The 19,776-nt window shown below is 43.0% G+C and overlaps 2 protein-coding genes across 47 annotated transcripts in view; one reads left to right on the forward strand and one right to left on the reverse strand.

Moving 5' to 3' along the window:
* MSI2 (musashi RNA binding protein 2) overlaps positions 1 to 9,826 on the forward strand; it is a 430,429-nt gene extending 420,603 nt beyond the window's left edge. For 34 of the 35 annotated variants that reach the window (XM_081173058.1, XM_081173057.1, XM_081173063.1 and 31 more), the window contains one exon: positions 4,388 to 9,826. Coding sequence is in view for 4 of the 35 variants with exons in the window: in XM_081173073.1 (XP_081029199.1) it covers positions 4,388 to 4,449 (62 nt within the window). In the remaining 31 variants the exon portion in view is untranslated. Of the gene's footprint in view, positions 1 to 495; positions 678 to 4,387 lie in introns of those variants that run through there. The other variant, XM_081173052.1, reaches the window with a different exon arrangement.
* Positions 1 to 19,776, reverse strand: part of LOC308574891 (uncharacterized protein) — a 67,520-nt gene that overhangs the window by 16,381 nt on the left and 31,363 nt on the right. For 4 of the 12 annotated variants that reach the window (XR_014002604.1, XR_014002605.1, XR_014002606.1 and 1 more), the window contains 2 exons: positions 10,030 to 10,105; positions 4,801 to 5,900 (listed from right to left, as the gene is read on the reverse strand). Coding sequence is in view for 2 of the 12 variants with exons in the window: in XM_081173250.1 (XP_081029376.1) it covers positions 1,669 to 1,701; positions 3,912 to 4,018; positions 10,030 to 10,105 (216 nt within the window). In the remaining 10 variants the exon portion in view is untranslated. Of the gene's footprint in view, positions 1 to 811; positions 1,702 to 3,911; positions 4,019 to 4,800; positions 5,901 to 10,029; positions 10,106 to 19,776 lie in introns of those variants that run through there. The other 8 variants (XR_014002598.1, XR_014002601.1, XR_014002602.1 and 5 more) reach the window with 4 other exon arrangements.

Consider the following 19,776-nt stretch of genomic DNA (forward strand, 5'->3'; position numbering starts at 1 on the left):
CAAGTAAATGGTCCCTGGTTCAATCTCCAGGTAGGGCTGGGAAATATTTGCCCACCTAAAATCCTGGTGAGCTGCTGCCTGAGGTGGATGCACCAATGGTCTGACTCAGTATAAGTATATGTTTCTGTGGAGTATGATCTAAGTGACTGGCAGTGAGATACAACAAAAAGAAAACCAGGACACCATTCTAGGTGAATCAGGGTCTCAAACTGGTGCCATTAACGGTTGCTTGCTAATTATGTTAAAGTTACTAATAGCAACCAGGTTCAAATGCAGTCTTGCTACTCACAGAAAAAAACACTACATGAGCAATTAAAAATGGTGTTTTGGTGCTAACAAGTGTTAACCAGGTAACCATACGGCATTAATTCACCCAGTACCCACATGAACGCTGTAACCGCCATTAACAAGGCAATAAGCAGTGGCTGAAATAAGCCCATTTCAAATGAAGAGCATCTCTGTAATTTGTGCGCCATGTTTTCTTCACTCCACTAGGTATCTTCTGCTGTAGCTTCAGACACATCTAGTCCTCTGTGAGCCTTGTTGAGAATACCTTTTGTGGCAATCCTTGTTTCTTCTTGACAACCACACAAACACACATCTTCAGGCAATAACGGGCCCTGGGTAGCCTTTCCTAACCTGTTCCCAATTACAGAAAGGTTGTACCATTTGGTCCACATACTTCTGCCAATCATTATTTTTATGCTTAACATTGGGGTCCAGTGAAGTCCTTCGCACACAACATTTCAGTAATTCTCACAACAGCCCTGCATGGGAGGTAGGTAGGAAGAGCTGCAGATCGGAGTTGAGGCAGAGGTACTAGCATAGCTCAGTTCATGGCTGAGCTAAGCTTTGAACCAGGATTTACTGGTTCATAGCTTCCTCTCCAACCTGTATTTTTCACGTCTCCCCCTAAACACCAAGACAACCAAGCAGGAAAGAAGCTTGGGGATCAGAAGCTCAGAGGTGTCAGGCTGTGCTACCTCCATCCACTGCAGCTGCCTTGTCTGACAGCTTCCCATAAGCCTATTGGAAAAGCCAAGCTACTCAAGAGGTTTCCAGAGAGAGGCCTTGCTTGAAACAGACCCAGAGCCTGATAGCTGAGTGGGCACAAACTGGCAAAAAAAACTAGCCATGGCCAATTCCTACTGGCACCAGCATGATTTGAGTTAGCTGTGAGTCAAGTTTCACTCTGTTGTTTTCAAGTAGGACTTTGCCACAAATGACTTTTGCTGCCTTAAACCCAGGGCCTTGCTCTGAGAACGTTTTCTAGGGAACTTCTTGATATGTGAGGCCTGATTTCAGGTGTGTTGGGAGAAGGTATCCCTTCTGGCACCAGGCCAAGTAGAATGAATAAAGAGCTTGGTGGATAGAAACATGAAGTTAATTTTTAGAGAGGCAGTGTGAACACGCGTTATTTAGTTGTCTCATTCTCACTGATTATATTGTCTGAAGCCAGTAAGAAAAATAAAAAATTAGGTACCAGTGGGATTCAATAACAATCACTTCCATATCCAAGTCATTATTACAAATGCAGCATGCCTCTTTCTTAACTCCACCAGGGCGCTTAGTTACATGCCACTCTCTCTTCCCTTGTCATGTCACGCTCTTTATTTTTGCCCTTCAATGCACCCACCACCACCTCCATCAAAGAGCACAGGTTCACCTTCATACTTGGTTTTGAAGTCCTGTGAAGAGGGCCTGTTTCAGAAAAAGGAAGACTTTACATCAACTATTGGCATGCTTTTTCATCCAAGTTGCTTGCCAACCACATCTCTTACTTTTCTAAAAAATGTGTAAATGAAGTTCCCCCACAGGTTCCTGGAGAGCAGCCATGTGTCTGGGATGGCTCCTCCCTCTGGCTGGATCCAATTATGGTCCCAAGTAGATGAGACTACCCAGGGGGAGGGAACATCCTTCTCACCAGACCACCCTGCCTCATGAGCTGAATGGTTGGGATCAACTTGAGCTCCTAGCTTGTCTTCTGTATTTTCTTCTTCTGTGTGTTTCTCTCTCTCCCTGCCTCCCCTTTCATTCCCCATCTGCTGTTAGAAACTGGGGGCATTTGGGAGGCTGCTCCTGTAGCACAGGAGGTTTGTGGTTCACACTGGCACAATTGCACAGAAGAGGAGGAGGCAGAGAAAGAGAGGAGCCCCAAGTGGGACGGTGGAGAATATTGTGCCCAGATGGCTGAGAGGGTTGGCACAATTGCTCATCACAGCAAGCAGGCACCATGAGATTCACTGAGGTGATGGAGAAGCCTGCAGAGCCCATTTGGATCTCTCCCCACCCGCATCTCAGCCTTGGCTGGCATCAGCAGCCAAACATTATGCCCCGCAGCAGGGCAAAGTCACCCTCAAAGGGAAACGTGTTTTAAGAACCAGAGGCCTCTGAAGCAGGTGAACAGGATAGCCCTCCAAGCCACGTCCAAGGAAGGCTAAAGCCCTGGGCTGCAAGTGAACTGTCAGTGGAGGGGGTTAAGTCCTCTCAATACTGCGTTTGTCTGGGGAAAATGAATTCTGCCAGGTCCACACCAGCAACAGGCCCTTCCCTACCATTGCAGTCCCCCTGTCCAGGACTGGAAAGGGGTAAATAAGTACGTAAGTCCCATTGAAGGAAGAATGATGCACTAAGTCAGCATTTCTTCTGCCCTCTTCCTCTTCTCCCTCCTCTTTCCTATTCTCCATCTTCTGGACACAAGTGGTCCATCTTAGTGGCACATTCCATAAGGCATGGAACCAGCAAGGCCAGACTGTTCAAGAAGGCATACAGCAGGAAGTTAGAATGCCTAGGGCAGAGGCTCTCTTGAGTGCTCCCTCTCCAGAGAGGTCAAAGCAAGGAGGCTCCTGGAACTGCTGTAAGCCAAAAGCTGCCTTTCCAGACCAGCAGCACTGCATGGCCATGCATCACTCTCCATGTTCAAGAGTTATGAAAAGCTGAATGGGGCATACCAGGAAACATAAACCATCACACAAACTAGTCAACAAGTGACACTACTTCCTGCCTAAGGTGATAGGAAAGCTGAATGCACCAGCAGTAGATTCCCCCAGGAATCCATGATAAACATGCAGGGGCAGGTTGTGGGTGGAGGAGCTGGCCAACAGGGATGATGTCTCCAAAGCCCATAAGGATGGTATGAAGAAAAACTCTTTTGGGGCAACACGCAGTAGGAGGGGCCATCTCAGACACATGACTTCCTTCCAAGAACCCCAAGGAAACAGAAGTTCTTCTCACTCACAAGTAACTCCAACCTATAAAAATTTTAAAGGGTTTGTCTCTAATTTTGAGGACCTTGTGGCTCCACAGTGCACGACCTTAAAAGGAAGACAACACTTGGAACATAGGAAGGTGCCTTATACTGAGTCAGACACATTGGACCATGTAAATGGCTCAGTGCTATCTACACGGGTTGGCAGCAGTTTTTCAGGGTTTCAGACAGGGTCTCTCCCAGCTGTACTTGGAGATATCAGAACTTGAACCTGAGACCTTCTGCATACAAAGCATGTGTTCTGCCACTGAGCTATGGCCCTGGGACCAAGTTATTGTCAATATTAACATCCCTGGCACTTAACAGAACCCTGATTTTCTTGCATGGACCTAGAAGCAGAGAGTCCCTGTTTGCAGCATTAGCTCCCTGCCTGTTTCTGTTTTAAGGGTAATTCATATCATGTGTAAGTTACCATCTAAGCGCCCCTTGTAGGTCATTTGCCTAAAAGTCTCAGTCACCCCAGTTCCTCTTTCCCTATCACATTTCTCGGCAGATAGGTGCAGTTACCACATGAATAATAGACTCTGTGTGTATGCTGCGGTGCCATTAGAGCGGCAGAAAGCTGGAGAATTTGATATTAGCCACCGAAATCAGATTCCCTAAGAATTTTTAAAAAGAAAAAGAAAAAAGATTAAATTCTGACCTTATACCTGGAAGCTGCGCCCGCTAACATTTCAGAAGTTGGGAGTGGGGAGGCTAAATCTGCTTTCCACCAGTCAGGGGAGGGGACTCGTGCAGCCGAATAGCTCCCTGTGAATCACAGGATAAGGAGGCATACAACATAATTGCATAGTGTATTTAAGCACCAGAATTCCACTTCCCCTGTTTCTGAACTTGAGCTGATGTGGTGCAGCATTTTGATATTCTTAACCTGGTTGGTTACACACAGCTCTGGATATCAACGTGCATAAGTCCCTCGCCCTTTAAGACAAATGTATGGTGGCCTGTTGGGAAACAAATGACATCCCAGGTAAACCACCTTCAAAGTGTGACCATAAAACCCATAAAAAGGCCCCTAGAACTAGTAACATGTCTCTGAAGTGTTGGCTGTAATTGTTGTTGTTTTTATCTATTCACACACTCTCTCTCTTTTTTTCCTTCTCCAAAAACGCTCTGTAGAGTATATCTGGATGTCCAGGCAAGACAGGGCGAAGTTTCTGAATGGTTCCATGTTTAGGTGATACATCATCAATCAGACTTTGAGCATTGCATCATCACCAATAACCCACACAAACTGGAGGTGGCATTCAGCGGACTTGGGTTGTCCACAATCTCTATCATCTCACAAACCTGCTGTACTATATAGAACAACAGCTTTTTAAAGAAAAGAATATGTGTATATATATATAATCCATTTTGTTCATTTTATTATTTTTCTTGATGTTTTTTCCCCTTTGAAATCTATTTTAATCACTCTTTTGTAGTATTTTGACATAGGCTTGTAGTCACGTAGACCTACTACTTTGTGTATTTAGAAAAAGCCTAACCATAATATAACTGTTTATATATTACGAGGATTTTTTTGGAGGGGGGGCTTTGCTTTTTAATAACCTCCCACCCCTTTATTTTGTTTTATGTACTTTTGTCGCTTAAAAGAAGCTGAAGTGGTAACACGATTCTCAGTTGACTGGTACCAATTCTGAAGCTAAAAAAACTTTTTTCAGGTGGAATTTAGCACACACTGAATTTAGAAGTAGAGCAAGCAAGACAAGTGAGCGGACATATTCTATTTATGCTGTATAGGGAATGGGAGGCTGGCTCAGTAACAAGATCTCTAGCAGTTCTTTGTATTAGTTAACCTAATTATATCTATTTTCGGCAATAAGGCAAGGACCACAAAGTTTTTTGTGCGTCCTTTTTCTATAAGTGCATTTTTTTGTTGTTGAAAAAGAGGCGATATAAGGTTTTTTGAAATTGTGATTTCTGAAAAAATAATAATACTGTAAATACAATTCCATTAACTTACATATAAACTATTAAAAAAGAGAAATGCTTAATATTTTTGTGATGGAGTCAGACTAAGGCAGTTTCTGTACTGAACGGAAGAAAAAGACAAAGATTAGGGGGCCCCGATCTGCTGGAAGCTTCTCTTCTGCAAGTGCTTTGGCGTGTAGAGAAGAGGCCCAAGGGCAGGGAACTGCCCTTCCTGGCTCCCATTCATCTCGCCAGCACATGGAACGGCAAAGCTCCCAGTGGGTCGCACCCTGACATTTTTAAACGTTTGAGATCGACTGCCAGAGCTGGCCCATAGCAGTTAGATCAACACTGTTTAGCTTGCTCTGTAGGTGTTAGACCTTATAACTGTACTAGCGTCATACCAGCATATTAACTAGACATCTGTGCACAGCTTATAAAGTAACAGTCTAGTTACATTTTTAAGTTAAGAAGGAGGAAAAAAACTGCTTTTCCCAAGATTGAAAAAGCTACAAATATAATATTTAAGACGGTATTTAAAAATCCAAGCACACTTTTTTTAACCATTCTTTAGATCACCTGACTGACTGTCCATCCATTTCAGCCACCCTGACGCCTTCTATAGCTCTCTGGCCAAGCGAGTCCACTTGGAAGCTCCCACGCTGTGGGCAGGGGGTGCAAATTAAGCCTTGCATCTTCTCACCTCATCCATTCTTTCCTATATTAACAAATTAGGGAAAGCAAAGTTGTTTTTTTAAAAAAAAGAAAATATTGTTCTGAATACCTCAGTGCTACAAGTTTATCACCCTAGACGCAAGAGAAGATTTAATTTATTGTAGATGAAAACAGATTTGAAAAAAAATAATGTATAAAAAACATCATTGCACTGTGACTGGTAGGGAAAAACTGACAATTTCCAATTTGCACATGTTTAATGTTTGGCTGTTATATATATGGTCCTCTGCTGGGGAGGAGTCTTATGAAGGATATTTTTTAATTTAATTTTTTAAATATGGGTCAAATAGGCCAGCAACAGCAACTCGAAGTACAACACAGTAGGTGATATTACAAGCATAACTATAGTGTGGATATATTCTTTTTTTTAACATTAATATTGACAAGGTTTATTAATATTTTTTTAAATTGTTACGTTTATAAATTTGGTACTCTAGGTACAGCCAGAATAAGACACTGAATGCGACATTTGTTAAGAGAAAAAAAAGCTGCTGCGCTCCTATTTTTGTAAAACTTTACTAACAAGTAGGCTAACATAGTTGTTCAATAGACAAGTTAGAGCAAAGCATCTTTGAACACTCACCGAGGCACCATAATGCTAACTGTAAGGACGGGGGAGGGTCTTGTTTTTAAACAACAAAAAACATGGGTTTCTTTGTTTGTTGTTGGTTTTGGGTTGTTTTTTGTTTGTTGGTTGGTTGTGTAATGTCTTTGGTTGTACTATTATTATTATTATTTTCTTATTTCAAAACAACCAGGTTTAAAAGCCAGAATGCTGGACGCTTTTTAAAATGGAGACTTGATCAAGTAGTACACTAAATAATAATAATACTATTAATAATAATAAAGAAAGAAAAGTAATTAACTGCAAACCAAATTCCCTGAGAGTCAAGTGTGTAAAAAAAAAAGTCAGGGAATTTTTTTTTTATTACTCTTTAATCAATGTAGATGACATCAGAGTACCACCTATCAGGGACGACTTCTCTGAAGGCTCCTTTCAAATGATGTAGAGTTCTCCCTCCCAGGAGCTCTGCGCAGCTCCCATTCATTTCAATGGAGCTTTCCTGTGAGGAGTTCCCGGGAGCGTGTGCCTGTACTGTATACTACCATGTGTTCCTCCTCGTCATTCATTCCCTGTCACCTCATAGCAGATTATTTGATCATTGTTGTATGTTAATAATGTATAAAAATGACTATCTTGTAAGAGTGCTGTCCTGATGCTAGTGTAGTGACAAACCCCAACCCCTTCTCTTTTCTTCTCTTTCTTCCTCTTCTAGTACATATTGGTAGTTGTATCGTAATTAAGGTTAAATACATAGATGTAGTTATTCAGATTTAGGACCAGTAAGGATAGAACTTTCTCTTATTTAAGACAAAACGAAATGCTAATAATTTTGGGCAGGTGTTTTTTTTAAAACTTAAATTTTCTTTTTGTGTTTTTTCTTTCTGCTGATCTCATGTGGTTTCAACTAACCAAAGGTCTCACAATGTTAAAAAAAAAAAGAAGAAGAAGAAGGAAAAAAATGCTAGCAAAACCACTGCGGCATTTTATAGATTCCCCCACCCTTTGACTTTTATAAAGAGGGTGTGCCATACTACCTTAAATGCTAACGCTAGATATGCAAAACTGGATTTTTTTAATTTATTTTTTAAAATAAAAAAAGAGGGAGGCATGGTATAATAAAATGATTTTACTAAGAGAAAAAATATTTTTTTAAAAAAGAATGCTCAGAAGAAAAAAATTGATAACCTGTGTGAATATGTTTTAGATGTTTCTATACCTTTTGAAAAGCCCCAGTGGCCCATAGCACAACTTGTGTGGAACCTGGTATGTTTCTGAAGTGGCTTCCTAGGCTAAGGTTCATTTTAGTTCCCTCACTCATCTAGAAATCTGTTTCAGAGGAGTTGGGTTCGTTTGTTTGTTTTTGAAAACAATTAATTTTAGCACAGAAGGCTCAGCTGCGTCATTATTTTAGTCAAGGTGAGCAGGCAAAAAGCCCCATCTTCAGCATCTCATCATTTTGTTCCAAACTTCCCCTTCCAAACAATGCCTTGGAGTTAGCAAAAACCAAAAGGCAGGAGCAGAATGGTGTAAACAGGGATTGAAAAGCACCACTCAAGTACTGTGGTGGATTCTTTACACACCTCCATGGAGAAAGCATTGGAAAATGCTGCTTTGTGCCTCAAGTTAAAAGTTAATTTTTAAAACAATCTTGTGAAAAACCAGAGGCCAGGAAACTCTATGAGAAATTCTCTGCTTGTTTCCGTGGCGTTTGGATGTCAAAATTGATCTAAAAGTTTGGAAAGAGCTTGGCATGAAATCCTGGCATACTTTCCTTTTTTGCTACTGACTTGAATAGAGGGCCAGAATTTCACTCACGGGATATTGGGAGTTTTTAATTCACATTGCCTGTTTCTCCTCCCACCGAAGGTGTGGAGAGGGGAAACAAAACGCAGCCCATCCAATCTTAACTTGATTAAAATGAAGAGCAACCTGTCCCTTTTTTGTTTCCTATTCTACATAATGTTCATTTTAATTTGAATTTGTAGCTTGGACTTTAAGGTAGCATGGCTCTGTTGCTGTAATTTTTTTCCCCTTGTACAGCAGTATATACACAAGCTGATGAATGTTACACATCTTGCTAGGCTAGTTGAATCATTGGGTAATTGTTGGTAAATAATAATGACCTGAAAGGTGTACAGACTTTTTTTAATTTTCTCTTCTCCATCACCCAGCTATTAACCCTGTACGGTTCTTTCAATCTTGAGTGTGAATGAGGGCTAGGGACTCCAGCCACCAAACCACCCTGTTTCATTTGCCATCTAATTCAATGCAACATAAAACAAAACTAAAGCAATATAGTTTTCCTACATTTTTTTCTTGAAGGTCAGCCATGGTTGTGTAATATATATATTGCATATGAAATTGTTTACAAAAAAAATACTAACTACTTATTTTTTACTCTTGGGTGTATTTGTTTTGAAAGGTTTCCTTTTTGTTTTGTTTTGGGTTTTTTTCTGAAAAGCAAAATGGTTGGAAGAGCAAACCGAAGCTAGTCTAACTATGTTTTGAGTGACAGGGGGCCTTAGACACACTGGCAGATTCCCAAAAAATCTGCATCAATACACTGTAGAGTTTCATAAAGTGCGCAGAATCTAATTCCAATCCATTTTCTCACTGTGTGCAAGCACTACATGAGATTCTGCAAGCTAAGCAATACTTTAATACTGTAATAAAAAAATTACCAAAAAATAAAAGGAATTCAAAATCAAAGTGATCTGTTTGCCAGTTACCAAACAATCAGAATGTATTGTCTTAATATAATTTTGTTTCAGACAAAAACAAACAAACAGAAAAAGAAGTCACCCGTGCTATAGAATAACCTGTGTTTGTACATATGCCAACACCACCACACATGTGTGGGATGTGAGTGTCAATTGAATTCTAGTGATAGCAAAATAATCTCACTGTATATGTTGTACGTTTTGAATTCCATCAGTAAATCCAATGCAAAGTCTCAGCATTTTCAGGTGGTTCTAAATGTACTTAATCAACAATGACACAGTGGCCAGGCCTAGCCCCTTCCTTTTATATTTTAGTATGAACTGATGCGAACTTTGGTAGTGACTTTTTATATACATATATAAATATATATATACATACATATATATATATACGTGTATCTATATATATCAAGCATCTTTCAGGTCTCTGTGTATGGCTTTCCGAAGCCCTGTTGTAAAAATATACTACATGGATGGGGGTCTCTCACATCACAGATGTGGAAAGTATAATTTTATATTTGTATTTTCAAATAAATAAGTTTGTGAAAGGTTTCCATCCTCTACTGTGGTCCAGAAAATCAATGTGTTTGTCTCAGAAAAAAATAATAAAAAATCTGTTTTGAACAGTGTTGTATGATGTGTCATTTGCATCAATCGCTTGACACCTAGCTATTAATGTCTATTTTTCCACTTCCCTTACCTGCATTCATCTCAAAAAGGTGCCCATATGCTCTGGTTAGTCAATCATCATTTCTTAATTACTCTGTTACAGCGGACAAGGTGTTCTACGCATTTCCACATCTGCTAGGGAGGAGACATAAACCTACCTGGCATGAAGGTTCTTTTCTTGATAACTAGATGCCCCATTCTTTTAATCATGCTTGTCTCCTGTGCATCAGAACTCTGAAAGGCAAAGTTTCAAGAAAGACTTCAGAAGGATGTGTGTGACATCATAGCTCCCAGGGATTCATGGATTATTTTTCCACAGTCCCCGCCAGGTGGGCGCTTGCAAAAAGAGTCACCGGGACTCTTAAAAACTAAAGCATCAAACCATTTATCAAGCCACCACCAACTAGCATCAACTGGACCATTATGGTTTTGGCTAACAAGAGGTGTTTAACTGCCTGTCGGATGCAATTGCCTTGGAAACTGGGGCTTTCCATATTTTAAATGACTATTTTTTATTTCATTCACTGGCTATTTTAAATTGAGGGTGTTGAGAAAGGCTGGCATGGCTTTGTTCTCTTGGGAGCTGCACCATGGTACTAATTATTAAAAACCAGCCTTCTGCATCTCTAGGTTCCTTGATTCAAAAAAGCTTATCACTCTTTTCTTTTACAAAGAATATTAGAGCTGCCTGAAGAGGCACAAGGACCTGATAGCATATAGTTCTTTGCCAGACTAGGCTTCAATGTATTTCTAATTTTGTATTGGGGGGGATGCAGTATGACTCTATCCAGAGTGATATCAGAAATTAGTCTACAAAGGTTTGCTTCAGCCCCCAATTCAGGCAGAACATCACTACCACTTTGCATTCACCACAAGGGTAGGGGTATTTTTTTTTACTGGGATGGGGAGCTCTTTCCCATCTGACTTACTGTTATCTACACCATGAAGATAACAGCTGGTGGCTCCTTGGGGCAATTAATTCCTAGGGCTAAAATCAAGAGGGAATGATGCAACAGGTGTGGGGAGCCAGGTGAGGGCAGAAGTGCTGTAAGGAGAGCCCTGCAGCTGGATCAGACCAAATGCCCTCATTTATACCAGCAGCATCACAGTGGCCAAGCAGATGCCTTTGGGAAGCAGGCAAACAGGATCTGAGCACACCTGTACTGTCTCTCCCCACTTGTGATACCCAGAAACTGGTATACTGGTTCATGGTGAGTTCCAGCACCTCTTTTTCTAGAAAAATAGCACTGCATAAAATATAATAAAAAATCAAATATAATACACTGCTTAGAAAAAGAGAATAAAAATGAATACACCATAGATAAAACTGAGTAGTACAGAAACACACACACGTCTTTAAGAGGCTTTAAAGCTGATTCCCAATCTCAGCCTCTCAAATGCTGAAGGGAGAGCCATTCCAAAGGTGGGTGCCACCACTGAGAAGGCCCACTTTTGTGTTGTTACCAAGCGAGAATCCATTAGCTGCAGAATGACCAGCAGACTTTCCTCAGAAGATCTTACTGCTCAGCTTGGTCTGTACTGGGGAAGTGAACTGCTAGGTGCCCTGCTTTCAAGTGGCTTTGGGCTTTCCATATCAACAACCAAACTTTTTGCTTGTCTCAGTAGTTAATCTGCCTCTTAACACTGATGTAATATAAGCAAATAAAAGGGACGCGGGTGGCGCTGTGGGTAAAACCTCAGCACGTAGGACTTGCCAATCGCATGGTTGGCGGTTCGAATCCCTGCGGCGGGGTGCGCTCCCGCTGCTCGGTCCCAGCGCCTGCCAACCTAGCAGTTCGAAAGCACTCTTTAATTTAAAATTTTAATTTTATAATGAATGATTTTAGAGTGTTGTTTGTTCTGTACTTTTGTACGGTTTTATTGTTGTTAGCCGCCCTGAGCCCGGCTTTGGCTGGGGAGGGCAGGATATAAATAAAATTTATTATTATTATTATCTTAAGTGCAAGTAGATAAATAGGGACCGCTTACTGGCGGGAAGGTAAACGGTGTTTCCGTGTGCGGCTCTGGCTTGCCAGAGCAGCTTCGTCACGCTGGCCACGTGACCCGGAAGTGTCTGCGGACAGCGCTGGCTCCCGGCCTATAGAGTGAGATGAGCGCACAACCCTAGAGTCTGTCAAGACTGGCCCGTACAGGCAGGGGTACCTTTACCTTTAATATAAGCAAACTGGGTGCCCCACTGAGTATCTTGAAAGCTGCATTTTACAGCAACCAAATCCGGCACAAGGGTAGTCCCATGCATAGTGCATTACAGTAATCTAGATGTGAGGTTACCAATGCATGGATTAGATGGCAAAGCTATCCCTGTCCAGGAATCATAGATGATGAACCAGCTAGTTGGGAATGGGTGCTCTAGTGACAGTGACATATCTAGGCACAGCCCAAAATATACCACCGATCCTTCGGAGGCAGCATATACAGTGTGCTAGCCAATAAATGACAGTAGCATAGAAAATTGCATTATATCAGGAGAAACTTCTTTGCAAAAAAATAAATAAGGGGAAACTGCATACCAAAATGTGTTTATTAGTAGAAATTCACACCCTAAAATTCTGGTGAATTTTCATTAGAATCTTGTACAGTGGTGCCTCGCAAGACGAAATTAATTCGTTCTGCGAGTTTTTTCGTCTTGCGAAGCACGGTGTCGGAAAAGTTTTAGAAAAGCTTCAAAAATCACCAAAGTCTTCAAAAACCTCAAAAAAGGCTACCACACCGCGTGCTATGAGTTGCTCCTCGAAGTCAAGTCGCAACTGTATTAACGGTTTTAAGAAAAAGGAAACAAACTTGCAAGACGTTTCCGTCTTGCGAAGCAAGCCCATAGGGAAAATCGTCTTGCAAAGCAACTAAAAAAACCAAAAACCCTTTCGTTTTGCGAGTTTTCTGTCTTGCGAGGCATTCGTCTTGCGAGGTACCACTGTATTACTATTTTTTAATCACAAATTGTGACAGGAATGTTGGGAACTGAATTTAAGATCAGAAGAATGAAGAACTGAAAAGTGACAGTTCCATTCATCTCTACACACCCCTAACAGAAACCCCTCAATGAATCAAAGATTGAAAGTTATAAGATACCTAACCTTTCAGATGAGCTGGAACTTCACATTTTAAAAAAGGAAACAATCTAGCTTCTAGTTTCATCTTAGATGGCGACAAGGTAGGAAAAGGAAATGGGGACGGTGGAGACTCCACAAGGGTCTCTGCCCCCTCTAAGGGCACTTCTTCCATTGCTGAAAGAGAGAGCTCAGAACTCAGGTTGCTTAACAAGAGAAGATGGACTTGGGGCTGCTGCGGTTGAAGGTCAGCGCCCTGCTGACTGCGGGATGGCCTCGTCTCTGGAAAGCAGTCAACCCATCAAAGCCTTAATGGGACTGATGATTAGTGAGGTACCGAGGGAAAAATTAGATTAGAAAAACAAATGAAAATCATTTAGGAAGTGGGGCTTATTCGCGGTGGAAGGCTGCTGCTGTATCAAGGCAGGCAGGCAACAATTTGACTTCCATCCAGGAGAAGGAGAGCAGGTCTGGAATACATTAGTGTGGTGGGAGGCCGGGAATAGCAGCCACTTAACCCTGTCATTCAGCAAACATTAGTGAATTATGAGTGTGTTACTTGTTGGGTTATGCGCTTGCAAAATGCCCAACGGCCTCCTATATCTCAGCTAAAAATATGCTCGTGCGCCTTTGGTGTCAACAAACGGATTTTTATTTTTATTATTGCAGACACTCCCCACACAGCTACCCACTCCCTAAATGATCAGAAATAAGTTCTCTGTTCCCCTTGCAGCTTCTCAAAAATTTAAATCAGAATCCCAGGCCACGCCTTGTGAAAGAAGCCAAAATTTCCTCTCCTTGTCAAATTACTACCCTTGATGAAGAAAGCAAGTCCTAGAAATGCAATTTAGGACCTTTTCTTCATGCCATAAACAATGGTGGTAGATTACAATGGGTTTTAAAATGCTGTTTGAACTGTTCTTACTATGTAACCTGAGCTGCAGATGGGTGCATTGGGGGTGGGCAGAATTGTGGGAGGGAGAGGGAAGTTGCTTTTTGCTAAGAGCTGTGGGGTGGAGCTTGTCACAAGAGTAAAATAAGATCCAAAATTATTCAAAGGCTGTTCAAAGGCAATTCTATGAAGAGGGTTGGGGGGGGTGCACCTTTTGTTCTATTTAAAAATCCATGAATGGGTGCTCTGTGCCCAAAGGCACAGCTAACTAGTTTTCTAGACCAGCTAACTAGTTTTCAGTGAGTCAGAGGTGGTATGAAAAAGAAGCCATTTCCTGTGGTGTACCTGAGGCCTCTGATGAGAAGCTTCTACAGGTTTGTGACATATTGCCCTTTGGGTGGTCATGCCTCTATGATGTCCTTCATGAACTCTTTCAGGAAAACAAAACAAAAAAACCCCCAAAACAAATGCCTGTCTCCAATCAAAGCAAGTTTCTAGATCTCATGGTAGGAGGGGATGGATAGATCAGCCAGCACACCGCCCCCCATCACCTGAGGTTTTTTAAACTGGTGATTGACCTTGGTTCTGTCTGCACGCAGAGCACGCACTCTGCTATCCATTTGTTGACTCCCGCCTTTCTTTTTCCTACAACTCATTTCCCAACTCAATGTCCTTCCGTCTCACCTACAATTCCTACATTTCAGTCCTGAACCCACCTGCCCCAGTCTTTAAGAAGCTGCACTGTGGAAGCAGAACAAACTGCACAATTATGCAGCTATGAGGGCTGGTCAAACTGTTAGGCACAGAGAGGCAACCACTGCAGGGGGCAGAGGCTGGGGGACAGCTGCAGTGGCAGCCCCACGCGGAACAAGAGCTGTGTCTGCCGCGTGGCCTGTCCTGGCCCCCTAAACTAGCTGCTGCCCTCAGGTGTGGTGGAGGAGGAACTTGGGAACCTAGGAAGCTGCTCTATACTGAATCAGAACATGGTCCATCCACCTCAGTAGTGTCTGCACTGACAGGCAGGGGCTCTCCAGGACTTTAGGCAGGGAGCATTCCCAGCCCTGTCTGGAGCTGCCACTGGGATTGCCCAAAATGTAGCAGAGTCAGGGGCTGGGGCTTCTGGATCACATTGATGGCCCTTACCATTCCCTCCACAATTCATGTACAGAGGCCAGCAGCCTCATAGTTAAAGACAACACTGTTTGAAAGCCTATCCATAGTCCAGTGGTGGCCAACCTATTTTGTTCTTGTTGATTATTTGTTTACAGTCGTGCCACAAATCCAGTCCGAAGTAGGAGGCAGGCCATTTTTGCGTGTTTGTGACCCATTGAGTACATCCCTTTGGCACTGGGGAGGTCAGCACAAAATGCTGGCCTCATTCCATGTCCCACCTAGGTTTCTGGGCGTCCCTGTCCAACGTGTGCACCCCCAAATTCCTTCAAACACTACTGCTTTGGGCACCAATACCTCAGGTTGCCCTCATACACTAATCTGTTGCTGCTTTCCCTTCTGCAGGGATATAAGCCAAGACTACAGCTGGTCAGGCACCATAACTAAACCCATCTCTCTACGTCGTGCTCCCCAGTCTGTCTTAGAGCCAGGGGCCTGGCCTTCTGCTTATTATTATAATTAAGGTCTTAACCCGAGGTACTACAGTGGTACCTCAGGTTACAGACGCTTCAGGTTACAGACTCCGCTAGCCCAGAAATAGTACCTCGGGTTAAGAACTTTGCTTCAGGATGAGAACAGAAATCGCACAGCAGCGGTGCAGCAGCAGCAGGAAGCCCCATTAGCTAAGATGGTACCTCAGGTTAAGAACATTTCAGGTTAAGAACGGATCTCCAGAACGAATTAAGTTCTTAACCCGAGGTACCACTGTACTTCTGGGTTAGCGGAGTCTGTAACCCGAAGTGTTTGTAACCCGAGGTGTTTGTAAGCCGAGGTGTTTTTAACCCAAGGTACAGTGGTGCCTCACAAGACGAAATTAATTCGTTCCGCAAGTTTTTTCTTCTTGCGAGTTTTTCGTCTTGCGATGCACGGTTTCCCATAGGAATGCATTGAAAATCAATTAATGCGTTCCTATGGAAACCGCCTTCAGACCAGGTCCGGGGACAGTCTGTCCCCCGACCTCTTCGGAAGGCTGGGGGGGGACAAGGGCTTTTCTTCCCACCCCCAGCATTTTAAAAAACCCCGGGACAGCGGAGGACTTCTCCGCTGTCCGGGGCGATCTTAAAATGCTGGCGGGCGGCATTTTAAAATCGCCCGGGACAGCGGAGGACTTCTCCGCTGTCCGGGGCGATGTAAAAGCCCCTGGGAAGGCAGGCAGGGGGGACAAAGACTTTTGCTCCCCGCCCGCCGTCAGAAGAGGTCCTGGACCTCTTCTGAAGGCGGGCGGGGGGCAAAAGTCTTTGCTCCCCACCGCCTGCCTTCCAAAGCCGTCCGGGACAGCGGAGAAACGTGCTGCCTTTCTCCGCTCTCCCGGGAAGGCAGGCAGGGGGGAGCAAAGACCTCTTCTGAAAGCGGACGGGGGGCGAAAGTCTTTGCTCCCCCCCGCCTGCCTTCAAAAGCCGTCCGCGATAGCGGGAAGCGCTTCCCTGCTATCCCGGACTGCTTTTAAAATGCTGGCGGTGGGGAGCAAAGCCTTTCGGCCCCCGCCGGCCTTCCTGGACCTCTTCTGAAGGCCGGAGGGGGGGAAAGGCTTTGCTCCCCACCACCAGCATTTAAAAGAGGTCCCCGGAGATTTCCCTATGGGCTTTCTTCTTGCGAAGCAAGCCCATAGGGAAATTCGTCTTGCGAAGCGCCTCCAAAACAGAAAACCCTTTCGTCTTGCGGGTTTTCCGTCTTGCGAGGCATTCGTCTTGCGAGGTACCACTGTACCACTGTACAAGTTGCTGATTCTGTCTGTCATAAAAGTATACAGTTTCCATCCAGAGAGAGATGCTGTAGGAGGAACAAATGAAGGCTACTTTGAAAAAGTTTTCTTTTTAGGTAGGGAAATGACCCAACCCAGCCAAGATGGTGCAATTTCTGCAATTTCCACCATAGCTGAACTTTTGCTGAGCTCACCACCTTGCCTCACGTTCCTTACTGGAGAGCAAAATATCTGCATTGTGTTAAGCAGTTTCTGCTATAGTTGCTTATTAATCTGCAGCTCTCTCTCGCGTGCGCTCTCTCTCTCTCTCTCTCTCTCTCTCTCTCTCTCACACACACACACACACTTTCAGCCTCCTCCCTCTGCTGCTGGAATGAAGATCTAGCCGCTATCAAGCCCACTCATGGAAGCTGTTTAGCAGCGGAAACCAAAACCAGCATTTATTAATTATCAACTTAAGTGCCTCCTTTCATGGATATTTTCAAGGGCCTCCTTATTATTAATAAGAATAATAAAACAGAGTGTGCTTATTAAAGCTCATTCGTTATACAGCATATTGATTACCGACGGGGGGGGGGGTGCTCCGATTAAAAATGCACACATTATACTTGCCACCCCTGCATGGCATTAATTTTGAAAGCTGTAATTCAGACTGATTATTACCCTAAGGATCTTCCTTTTTCTTTCTTTCAAAAATAGAAATTTTTCTATTCTACTCCTCCCCCCACCACACACACAACCCTCACACATATGGAGAAGATCAAATAACTGCCTTCTGTAATGGTCCAACCAAGAATTGACTCCTATAAGCATGGTAAACAAACTTGATCAAAGTGAATCATCTCTTCCACTTCCTCTAGGGAATTAGCTTTTATTCTAAACTATCAGATCAGGGTAGCCAAGAATTTTGAATTGACAGATGTGGGTGCATTCCCACTTTACATGCTTGAGCCCCTCCAGAAAAGTTTTTGGGGGGCGGTTATATTCTGCAACATGTCAGTTACACAGTAATGGTGCAGTGGTAGTGTCCACACATTCTGCTTTTTTATAGTGCAACAAAAGTGCTATAGCACACATACACACAGCTCCCCAGAACATTTCTGATATGAAAAATTATAGGATTTCAGCAGGAAGCTATGGGACATGCACCGATTGGAAACAAAGCTATATGCCTACCCTGAAACTTTTGCAAGAGCAAACAGGAGTGAAAGTGGGGTTGTATTTAACTGCCCCGATACCAGCATGAGCACAAAACATCGTGAATGTGAATTTAAAAAAATGTCTGGGAGGGCTTTAAATGTGAACTGAATCCAACTCCTTCCGTATCCCTAACAGCTGCTGCTTAAACATGCATGGGATTGGGCTGCCTAAAAGATGGTGCTCTCCCAGCTAGGATAACAGTGGCTATTGATTAGTAAAGGTGATGTTTATCCCCAAAACAAATTCGGAGGTCTAAGCCCTCCAAGCACCCAACACCATGCCACGACAAGAGGAGGGTGAGGAGCTGGACACAAATGCCGCCCCCCTAGGAGCCAGTTGCAGAAGCAAGTGTGAGAGTCAATGTTGCTAAGCAGCTGGTCCCTGGGGTTCCCCAGTGCATTGGAAGCACCTGACACCCAGCAGCAACCTTAAGATTGCTGCGTTGGGAGTAGGGATGTCAGAGAATTCCAATGAAAATGGGAGCAGAATGTGCCAGGGTTTCCTTATTCATCCCATATCTGGAATGGAAATTGATCCAGTGAATACGATCAGTATACACTGTTGTTGTTTTGAATCCGCAAATTGATTAACACCCCACACAAACAAACACATCTGCAACTGGGTTTCCTTTCCTCTGAAATGAAAGTGGGATAATGTAATGGTGATGTAATTGCATAATCTATGGAATTAAGAGAAACCTGCAGGTATAGGGTGGTATATAAATTTAATCAATCAATTAATTAATTGGAAATCTACATAAGTTATGTAATTTTGCCACAGTGGTGTGCAAGACAAACAACCTAGTTTTTGGCGGAAGATGACCTGCAGCATAATGGAAACAGTGCTGCATGTGACAAGTGCAGAGCAGAGCAGAAAAAGAAGCCTTATTACATCCCTAGTTGGGAACCACAGGTGAGTCATATTCTGTCCTGAGGAAGATCATGCCTTATTATTTACAGGGAACTAGGCAGAGGGCCTTCTCAGTAGTGGCACCCTCCCTGTGGAACACCCTCCCTTCAGATGTCAAGGAGATAAAGAACTGTATAACTTTTAGAAGACATCTGAAGGCAGCCCTGGATCAGGAAATTTTTAATGTTTGATGTTTTATTATGTTTCAGTATATGCTGTAAGCCGTCTAGAGTGACTGGAGAAACCTGGCCAGATGGGCGAGGTATAAATAAAAAAATTATAATAATTATAGTTGTTGTTGTTGTTATGCCACTGGCCTCGCTACCACTTCCTTGTTTATTTCAAAAATCTAATTCATTCTATTACACTCACACTCACACACACACACACACACACACACACACACACACACACAAACACTTAACACTTTGGTATGTTGCATTCAAAGCAGCTTATGACTTAATCAAAACAATAGAAGAGTCAGACATCAAAAATCAGTAATTCTAACATAAAACAACCAAACAATGAAACACGGATAGCGGTGCCAATTTTACAGAGCAATCTTCAGAGATTTAAAGCTTGCTGGAACAGCGGCAGCAACAAGTCCTAACTGCCGGCCTAAATGCAACAAGAGGTGGAACCTGGCAGAAATCCTGGAAGCATCTTTATGGGGTGGGAGGGCATTCTGTGATCTAGGTACGACCGCTGAGAGATGCCCACCTGCATGATGGAAATAGTCCACCCCACATTGTGGCTCCCCGGCTTCTACTAGTGGCATAATATACTGCCTTTGAAAACGGAGGCAGCATAGAAACCTCTCCTCCAGGAGTTTTCTTATGTTTTCATTGTACAGTCCCATATTCTAAAGTGCCACAAGGAAAACCAGGTGTTTTGGCTCACTTAATATATCTAGCTATCTGTATCATTTAACATGTCATATGATGCACAAGGATTCACTCTCATT

This window comes from Podarcis bocagei (genome assembly GCF_964188305.1).
Source record: "Podarcis bocagei genome assembly, chromosome: 15".
NCBI lineage: Eukaryota > Metazoa > Chordata > Lepidosauria > Squamata > Lacertidae > Podarcis > Podarcis bocagei.